Below are 10,819 nucleotides of genomic sequence, written 5' to 3' on the forward strand. Positions count from 1 at the left end.
AACCTGTAGGTATGGTGCCGGTTGTTCCTCCCCAGGTGCATCACCTTGCACTTGTCTGTGTTGAAACCCATCCTATTCTCATCCGCCCACCCTTGTAACCTGTCTAGGTCAGATTGTAGCCTGTTGCTTCCTTCTAGTGTGCCCACGTTCCCCCACATCTTAGTGTCATCAGCAAATTTGAACAGGGTGCTTTTTACCCCCTCGTCCAAAACACTGATGAAGATGTTGAACAGTGCGGGCCCGAGGACCGAGCCCTGCGGGACCCCACTGCCCACGTCCTTCCAGGTTGAGAAGGACCCATCCAACTACCACCCTCTGGGTGCAGCCCTCCAGCCAGTTGGCGACCCATTTGACTGTGTGGGTGTCTATGCCACAGCCCCCCAGTTTCTTAATGAGAATGGGGTGAGAGACAGTGTCAAAAGCTAAAATCATTCTGTACAGAAAGAAAGTTGAACTGGATACACAGTGGTACAGCTCCTGCAGTATATTGAATTCAGGAGAGACGTACCATGCCAGGGGATTTGGGAAATATTTGTGCTTAGCCCAGGTCTGTATTGGGTGCACAGCCTCCCTTCAGAAGATTAACATAAAGGCAGACAAGTGGTGTCATAAACAGAAGCCTGCTTATTGTTGGAACCTGTTGGGAAATCAAATGAGATCTTATACAGAACCATGTTTCAGTGACCCAGAGTTCAAATAATGTGTATCAAATAAAGGTAGGTATTCCATTGCGTCCCACCCCATTTGATCTATTGGCAGATTATCTATATCCATACGTGGTGAATATAAAGAATCTCTCTTTTTAAGGGGCTAATTCTACTCTGGTTCAAGGGATGGATTTCAGAAAGAAAGCAAGTGAAGCATCCATCAGTTGAAGTCCAATGAAGGTCTCAAAGTATTGGTATTTTAATGGATAACAGGGTTGCTTTGGTCATGACCATTAACATGTCCAGTCTGGTAGGGCTGGAGTGGTGGTGTAGCTGTAGCGATTCAGGGAATATGAGCGAATCAAGGGATTTCTGGTGATATCATTTATTGGAGTAATTGTATAGCCGGGAGATACATTGGGCACCACTTGTCCTTCCACGGATCAGGGTGAGAAAGAGATATCTACAGTACTAACATAAATAGCGTAAGATCTAAAGGTCTCTGATTCAACCCTGGGTTTCAACAGGTGCTTTTTAAACCTGTGGAGATGTGTATGATTCCAGTCCTTGGAGATGTACCTGCTTCTTTCCTCGACCTGAAGAAGGGCACCTTGTGCCCAAAAACTTCTCTAACATCTCGTCCATCTATATTCTTGGTCCAATAAAAGATATTATCAAATAAGAAAGAAAACCCTTAATTTTCAACTGTCCAGTAGCTTTTTTGGGATAATCAGGGAAAAATGTCAGGCAATCCCAACCAAGCTAAAGCAGCCTTTCCTTTCTTTCTGTACACTGCCCACAAAGAATAATATCACAACACGGACTCTGCATGGCAGGAGCATGAGTGGTAGGAGTGGTTCCAGCAGTCCAAAATATCTTGCTCCTCATAAACCAAAGCCTGTAGTTTGGTGATCAGTCTTTTTGCAAACAGTTAATAAAGTGCCTTTTGGCATGCTTCTGCACAGAAATAACTGGGATGTGAGCTGGTAAATGGCATTTTTATAAAACTAGACAAAGGTCCCTGCTATGTGTATTCCCATCTTTATTATTGCTTCTCAGAACTATCTAAAATCTAGGAATGAGAGAGTAGCAGTTTGTGCACCTTTATTCCCAATGATGGTTTGAGTCCCTAGTTTGATTAACTTTGCATTGGATGCATCTCCTAAAGTAGCTCTGCTACTGCAATCCTACATTGAGGACCAGACAGGTATAAAATAAATATTTGGTGAAATGATAACTGTCCTCATAGACCCCAGAAGAAGTCAACAGATGGAATATATTCTATTGGCAAAGTCCAACAGTATAACATATACCAGTGACTTTATAGTTGGTCCCCAAGAATTTCCAAGCAAAAAAGGCATGTTTTTTCTAGTTCAGCTTTTTTGGTATGTTCAGTAAAATGTAGCTAGTTCCATATGAACCCCAACACTAAATGCTTCCTTGAGGTATTGGCTTTATATTCCAAATCTGCAAAGTCATATTGCACAACCCAGGAACCATATTCATGTAGCAGTACCCAACACTAGGACTCGCCATAGCTGATACCAAAATTTGGGGTGAGGTGAGCATGCTAGTAGGGAGGAAAAGACTGCAGCAAGACCTGGATAGGTTACAGGGGTGGGCTAGCAAAAACAGGATGCGCTTCAACACTGACAAGTGCAGGGTGCTGCACTTGGGCAGTAGTCACCAGCAGCACACTTATAAGTTGGGAAACTCCCTTCTTGAGAGCATGGAGGCAGAAAGGGATCTTGGAGTCATTATTGACTCCAAGATGAACATGGGCCGACAATGCGAGGTCATGGTTGGCAGGGCTAACCGGACCTTGTCGTGCATCCACAGGTGCATCTCTAGCAGGGCCAAGGAGGTGATCCTCCCCCTCTATGCAACACTGGTCAGGCCACAGCTGGAGTACTGTGTCCAGTTCTGTGCGCCCCACTTCAGGAGGGATGTGGACAACATTGAGAGGGTCCAGAGGAGGGCCACCCGCATGATCCGGGGACTACAGGGCAGACCCTACAATGAGAGACTGCGGGACCTGAACCTGTTCAGCCTTCACAAGAGAAGGCTGAGGGGGGACCTGGTGACAGTCTATAAACTCACTAGGGGGGACCAGAAGGGTTTGGGAGAGACCTTGTTTCCCCTAGCACCCCCTGGCATAACAAGGAATAACGGCCGCAAGTTGTTGGAGAGGAGGTTTAGATTAGACATCTGTAAGAACTACTTCACTGTCAGGGCGGCTAGGAGCTGGAACCAACTTCCAAGGGAAGTGGTGCTGGCTCCTACCCTGGGGGGTCTTTAAAAGGAGGCTTGATGCCTACCTGGCTGGGATCATTTGAGCCCAGTTTTTCTCCTGCCCAGGCGCGGGGTTGGACTTGAAGATCTACAAGGTCCCTTCCGACCCGACTTCTATGATTCTATGATACTCTCCGCAACTTTTGGGTCCTTTTTTATCTGAAGCCTTCTCTAACAAGACCCGGTATTTTGAAGCCTGCCTATCCGCGCTAAAAAATATAACTGTTTTGACATAGCATTTCCTAAGTAAATTTTAAAAACTCCACCAGCTCTTAGGAACCCCAGCCATCTATCTCCATGCAAAGTAACCATGGTTCTGGTGTTGGTCTGTCTGCTAGGTGGACATCAGTTCAGTACATTCTGCATACTGGTCTTCTAGTTTTAGCTAATGCCATTTCCTTTCTTTCTTGAAAAAAAAAAATATTTTGTGTGCTTTAACCCCCTGGGAAAGATAGAGAAAATATTTAGACGTACCGTACAGAGTTTCAGATAGCCATGTTTAAAGGAAGGTTCTACTTTCCACAGATGCCTGGATCTGTGGACCTTGCTGCAGTGAGTGGGGAAACTTAATCTGTGCTTGCCTTAAAAACTTCCTGCCTTGGAGTAATGAGGTCCACAGATCCACCTCACTCAAGAGACAGGCCAGTTCTCCAAAACAGAGATGGAGACTGACATCCAAGGGTTTGGGTTTCTTGTTGGGTGGAATTTACCATGCTGTGTAGTAGCAGAAATTGCTTTGCCTTGAGGTTTATTTAGCACATCTTGTAAACTGGGGAGAATAGATTTTGAATTGTCCTAGTTGTGGAAGTTGTCAGAGTTAGGCACTCTGCCGCTCTTAGTGACTGATGGGTCAGGTTTTGCCCCAAGCTAGAAGCAGGTCAACAGTATGCTTTGCAACGGGTCTTCAGACCTTACTCCTCAAACAAAATATTGTTAAAGCAAGCACAGATTAATTTGACTTTAATCACCTCTTATTAATCAGCCTTGGGTTTTTATCAGTTTTGGTTTCCTAAAATCCATTAATACTATATTGTACTAACCAATCATTTTAAGCAACTAAAAACTAAGACCCCAGGTTTTTGTTTTTCCTCTTGATTTCTTTTATATATTGAGCTTTTTTTTTGTTTTTGTTTTTGTTAAACTGTTTAAGTACTTAAACTTAATGTTTGAAACCTTTTCTGTTTCACCCTTTTAAAAGCCATTACCCTCACGGTATTTTTTTTTTTCTTTTTTCCCAGGGTGACCAGATGCAGGTCATTCCAATCCCAAGTGTATGTATTTTTTATCCCTTTTATTTTAATAATTTTCATAATTTTCTTTGCTTTGGTTTATTTTATGTTGGAGTCGAATGGATTTATTTTATGTTGCATGTAATATGAAACTTATTTTTAATTTTCAAAGATGTATAATGCTATGAAATGATTTATCTTAACAGTGGACATGAAATATAGAGACAAAACTAATTACAAAGAAGACAGTCTAGATTCATGAAGTTCTCATTTCTGTCTGTCCTTTTGTTTTTAAGTTGTAGTTGAATTTTGAAAACTTAGAGTGCTCAAAAGCAAAAATCAAATTGAGGTTACTTAATTGTCAAAAATGCAGGAGGATTGAGATAAATTTCCCCTAGTTTCCACCTGTGAAGAAAGGCATTAATTTTCCTAGAACATCTGATTCAAGAGTATTACACAACTGTAGTAAGATCCTTGGTGTTGTAGTAAGATGATGCTTTTATTATAAACCATGGTTTTAAGTCTTAGTTTTTCTGTTCATCTAACAGGTTTAATTAGAATACAGGTTGTTAGCAGGGAATTCTTACATTTCAAAACCAAATAAAAACATTGTACATATTTTGAGCTAGAGATTTTACTTTTTTGGACTTGAGACTTTTTGTTCTGCTTAAGAATTATCAGGGTTCTTTCACTATGTGCTTTTTTAATGTTTGTTTTTAATTTGGAGGACTTTTCAGTACTGTGTGCATCATTACTGCTTCACCATTTACAATAGTTCATTGAGACTTAGTGCCATTGCAAAGCTCTCAAGACAGTGTCAATGCAGGTCTTAAAAGATGCTCATCCCTCTTTGATGGTATTTTGTATCTGTTTTAAAGGTCTGAAAACTGCCCCTTGGGTTCCCTATTTTTTCTTTTACATCAAAGTTTCTCAAGGCGCAACATTGCAACCAGTATCTTTTTTTTTAATTGCTGCTGCTGCTGGATGGTATCAGGTGATCAGTATTCAGCCATTTAAGCTTCCTCTTTCCATCACCACCTTTTCTTGGAGCTGAAAACTATTGGAAATTATACTAGCTCTAGGACCATTACTTTCCATACGGTAGTCCTGGACCAGCACCAAAAGAGCATTACACTGAAGGGCCAATGTTCACTTCTAAAATTTGGCATCTCCCAAATCATCAGGGCCAGAAGCAAACTGTATACATTATGGGGCACCTGGGAATATCCTCTTTCATTGGTATATTATGTTTGTGTCTAGATTTACTGTCCTCTCTTCTCATTCCTTCCAACTTTTTTAACCTGGTAGTTTTAAACATCAGCTCTGCAAAGAAAAACTAGGCCTAGAAACAAATGTTGTCATTGTCTTCCTATATGAAAAGCCATGGAACCCGAGCTTAAAATGAAAGACAGCTTTAAAATTTAAGAGATGAAAATACAATAACATGTAGGCACAAGGGTGCAGACATCAAAGTCAAAATATAACACTTGGCTATTATGTAATACACATGCCAAATATAAGCTTTTTAACAAACACATAATTACACTACTTTTCCAAAATGCTGGATTTAATAGAGACGTATTAAACAGAGCACTTTGAGTGAGTAGTCTAATACTCTTGGATTTGCCTGTTAAAAAATATTTCATAAATCCACAAAAATATTACGTAAGTCACAGCTATCTTATCAAATCTGGGGGATTTAGCAAAATGTAATGATCAAGTTTTGGTGCACATGTTGAATGATACTTGATGGATGGGGCTCAGTGAGTTGGGAACCTTGTTGGTCATGTGCATGGCCTAATGTCTCCTGCAGTGTATCTGCATGCTTCTCAGAAGAGAATGTCTTAATTGACTTTTGTGCTTCATTAATGAATGTACATTAATGAGTTCATCTTCACAATAGTCGAGTGAGGCAGGAAAGTGTCAGTTTGTGAATACGTCACTACGGCCTGAATTGTAATGTCCTCACACACAAGGGCAGGGATTAAGTTTCATAAGAAACCTTAATTTTTGAGGGTTCATATATATAACTTAGACCTCCACTGCCAGTATACCTATAAGTTAATCAGTCATATAAGTAATTCATATTTTCATTTTAGAAATCAGATTTTAATGAATTGGTTTTGATAGTTCAGTGACTATCTAGTAAGGCAAACTGTTTTTGTGGGTGGGTGGGTGGATGGTTGTTGTTTTTTTTTTTCCTCTTCTGAAGACCAGATTGGGTTATGTAGAACTTGCAGGCGCAGTGGAGTCCTGGGAAGCCTGGTATCAGGGCTAACAGTGGCAGGGAACCTGCAGTTCAGAATGGCCTTATTTCCTGGATTTCTTTCATTTTAATTCTTCTGAAGCAGGAGGGCTGGACTTTTTTTCTCTGTGGGCCAGATGAGTGAGGCAGGGCTAATCCATAGGCTGGATTTGAGCCCTGTGCACCAGGATCAAGCACTGGAGCCTAGCACTGCCCCTTCCCTCCCCTGAGCACTGCAGGGAAACTCTAGGGCCCCGCACTGCCCCCTCCAGCCCCCATGTGTCAGGACTGAGCCCTGAGGGCTTGGCACTGTCCCTGCCTCCCAGGTGTTGTGCCCTGGAGACCTGGCACTGCCCCTTCTGCCCCAGCATGCTGGGATTGGGCCCTGGGGGCATTGCCAGCCCCTCCCACAGGGTGTTATTCCCTAGGGGCCTGGCAGCACCCCAGTGCACAGGGATTGGGGCCTGGCACCACTGCCGCCTTGCCCTCCGTGCTGGGATGAGGCATTGAGCTCACAGAATCGTAGAAAATGAGGGTTGGGAGGGACCTCAGGAGGTCATCTAGTCCAGCCCCTGCTCAAAGCAGGATCGTCCCCAACTAGATCATCCCAGCCAAAGGTCCAGAAATTTGGTAAGGAGCTATGCCACCACTGTCCCACAGCCAAATTTCCAGATGCATGGGCAGCCCAGAGGGCCTGGCCTGTGGGCTATATCTCACCTATGGGCTGGAGATTGAGCACCCCTCTTCTAATGTATTACTTCCTAAATAATAAAACATAACCATAGCGATTTTTTTTTTTTTAATGAAAGCACTGACGAATCGGAAGTGCTGGCTGTATGGCTGCTATAGAAGTCAAAATATTGTATCTTTGCACCTAGAAAAAAATGTCCCTCCTCTTCATCCCTTGATGCCCCCCTTCCTCCCGAGAAAATAGTCAGGCTTGTTAATGTGTTTATTTGAATTGATTATCTACATTTGAACAGAAATTTGTTTTGCTGCCAGGCAAGTAAATACAGAGTTTAAATTGGAATTTTTTTACATCTTATTATTTGTTTTTGGGGGGGAACTGCTCAAAGAGAGACTGCTCACCATGCTGCCTCTGTGCATGACCAAGAAATAAAGTGCAGGGAACATGAAGAGGAAAGCAACACACGTTGCACTGTACAGCAGACAGGATGTGAAGTGTAGTGAAAGACCCCTTTAACCTTGATGTTTTCTGGGGGTTTAGAGTTTATTTTATATAGTGAATTCTTGAAGATTTGGTGTTTGCTAGTTGTTTATACTTCAAATAGAAAACAGGATTTCCTGCTTTCTGTAACAGAGAATGCAGTATTTCTTCACCTGACTTGAAACACGTGGGCAGTAGTTGCTTCTAGAAAACAATTACGCCAGCCAGCAATCGGGAAACCCGCACAGGATACCGAAGCCCTGACCACTGACTAGTTCAACAGTCTAAAAATCTACAGTACCCGCAGTAACCTGCATCTACAGTAAATGTGGATCTTTGGTAACACAACTGACTCATTTGAGTATTTATGTTTCTTCTCACTTAAAACGTCTGATCCACAGTTTCCGCATGGTGGTATCTGAGATATCATAATTGGTTTTTTCTACTCGGTTCTGGAGAAATAGCATAGTAGTTCAGATTCTGCTGTGTAGTGAGTGAATTGCTGTGTAATGTGCTCTATTTAATAAAATGTTTATGAAAATTTAGTTAAACTGGGAAAGAACATGAGATCTTAAAATATTTAATATCTCAATTTTATCTTCATTGAAGGATAACTTGGATAGAAATCTATTAATCATGAACCTTCCTGAATATTTCTCCTGCTCTCTTTTATTCAATCTATTATGAATGGATTTTAACTTTTGATAGTGCATAAATTAATTTTTTTTTCCTTTCTGATCCTTGATTGTAACTTTGCTACACTTAATGTGAAAATGACTCCTATTAAAAGATTTGGGCGTCTGCATAAATGAGTTACAGCTGCATATGAGTATCCTTTATATTCCTTAAATCACATCCTTACATTTTATTCCCAATCAAGAGATTGACTTCATGCAGAAATTGTGAAGCCTTATCTTTTTCATTCATGTTTCAACCCAGCCCTTTAGTGCTGGAAGAATAAAAAGTCTTCATGCACTCTCTCGCAACACAGAAATAGAATTCAATATGGAGAACAAATGAATTGAGAACCAGAGTACTTCCTTTATTTCTTCTAATCCCCAGACATGCAAATTATTGACAGAATTTAGTGTGTAGCTTTGGTCATTAAAGGCTTTTCGCTTTTAATGCATGATGAGATTTAAATCAAATATAGCTACAAGTCAGGTGGCTCTTCCACTGACTCATAATGAAGGCGGGTAAAATTTATGCTGTGATTTTTTTTTGTGGCTCTTGAAGATAAAGGAAAATACTGTGTAGAGGGAGTGTGTTGGACTGTAAGAACAATGAGAGTGCATAGTGAAGACAGGCTTGAACCCCTCATCAGAGACTGACTCTGGAGAACAAAGCTCCAAATTGGTGAGAAAGGGAGCCCAGTATTTGGTGTCCAGGAGGGGCTGGGCATTGGTCACAAGCTGTCTCTGGCAGGGCACAGAACCTGTCTTTGCCAGCTGTAAAATGAGAAAAGAAAACTTCTTCCCTGCTCTGCCTTGTCTGTTGAGATCAATGATTCTTAGCCTTTTTTAGTTTTGAGGCACTTTTTTCTGAATTCAGTACAAGCTGAGAACCACTGCTGTACTGCCTCAGGTTACTTCTGTGGTCCTTGACCCGGATGCTGTCGCTGCCACTGCCACCAAGTGGATCTGCTCTGTGAGCTTCATGCAAAACTAGATCTGGAAGCCAGATCACTCACCCCTGCCTCAGCCCTTCCTGCTCCAACCCTGCACGTTCCTCCCAGAAATAGGTGCTTGAGATGACTCCACCAAGCAGTGAGACTGCAGCCTGGAGATTTATCTGTTTCCTGTGTTTCTCCGAGTTGTCGCCACCACCGGGTAGAACTGTTCTGCCTGTGTGTTTCCAGAAGGTGCATGCAGGGCTGGACCAGGAAGGGGTGCGGCAAGAGCAGATCCTCCGGCCTGCATTCGGTTTGCCCAGTAAGGTTTTTTTAGTGTATCGTTATGCTTATCAGGTAAACCTAATGCAGGTAGGAGTCCCTCAGTCGCAAACTCCCTGTGTTTAACAGGTAGACCTTATGCTGGCAGGAGTGTCTGCTCTTGCCACGGCTGCTTTCGGACCTGGCTCCACTCAAGGCACTTAGGGTAGTGTTACCTGGCTGTGAACATCCCCCTGAAAGTGTCTTATGGCACCCTGGTTGTGAATCACTCATTTACATTAAGTGTTTTTGTTACGAGGTAGGGTCCAGATCCAGAAAAATATGCAGGTGCCAAACTTCCATTTAATCTTTTTCAGTGGTACCTAAATATCTTTCTGGTATCGCATGGTCAGGGGGCAGCAGGGCAGGCCCTACGAGGAGAGGCTCAGGGACCTGAACCTGTTCAGCCTCCACAAGAGAAGGCTGAGGGGGTCTGGTGGCCGTTTACAGACTAGTCAGAGGGGACCAGCAGGCACTGGGGGAGTCCCTGTTTCCCCGAGCACCGCCAGGAGTGACCAGGAATAATGGTCACAAGCTGGCAGAGGGTAGATTTAGGCTAGACATCAGGAGGCGCTACTTCACTGTCAGGGTGGCTAGGGTCTGGAACCAACTTCCAAGCGAAGTGGTGCAGGCTCCTACCCTGGGGGTCTTTAAGAGGAGGCTGGATGTACACCTTGGTGGGGTCGTTTGACCCCAGTACTCTTTCCTGCCATGGCAGGGGGTTAGACTCTGATGATCTGCTCAGGTCCCTTCCAACCCTAGAAACTATGAAACTATACTATGTTAGTGTACTGTTTTGCTAATAAAGGAACCTATTTTAGTTGGGGCTGTAGGTACTGCTGTAATGCAGATAATGAAGAAAAGGCGTGCATCTTGACCCCAACAGTAAGTGCCTCAAGCTGACCTTATGTTTGGGTATTGGATCATGCCTGGCATACAAAATCTTCTGTCAAGAGCTGTATTCATGCTACAAACCTCATCAGCTACAATACAATTTTATTTCTTGTAGATCAGTTTTAGATGGGCACTGAGGGAAATTGAGCTAAGGAACAAATGAGACTTGAAGGCAGGTGTTTTATAAATAAGGGTATGAACAGGCATACGTGTAACATGCTTCAAATTCTACCTTTTTAAGTGTTTTAATTTGTAGTGTGCCAATAAAAACTGCCTCCCTGCCAAAGTGTAACTCTGAAGCACTTTAGAGTTTATCCCTGGTTTTTGTATAGTGACATTTATATATGACCCAAGCTAATTTGTAGTTCAGTTAAACTCCTTAAAGTGCTCAAAACATTTGTCTGTTTGTGCCCT

General features: G+C 42.5%; 1 protein-coding gene across 2 annotated transcripts in view; it reads left to right on the plus strand.

Moving 5' to 3' along the window:
* Positions 1–10,819, plus strand: part of CTDSPL (CTD small phosphatase like) — a 186,100-nt gene that overhangs the window by 137,071 nt on the left and 38,210 nt on the right. Inside the window, exon 3 of one of the 2 annotated variants that reach the window (XM_019508080.1) lies at positions 4,178–4,210. The exons of the other annotated variant lie outside the window; for it this stretch is intronic. Within the exon in view, the coding sequence (XP_019363625.1) occupies positions 4,178–4,210 (33 nt within the window). The remainder of the gene's footprint in view (positions 1–4,177; positions 4,211–10,819) is intronic. 2 annotated transcript variants of the gene reach the window in all.

The sequence above is a fragment of the Gavialis gangeticus genome, unplaced genomic scaffold, assembly GCF_001723915.1.
Source record: "Gavialis gangeticus isolate Ggan-Ray unplaced genomic scaffold, GavGan_comp1, whole genome shotgun sequence".
In the NCBI taxonomy this organism is placed as follows: Eukaryota; Metazoa; Chordata; order Crocodylia; family Gavialidae; genus Gavialis; species Gavialis gangeticus.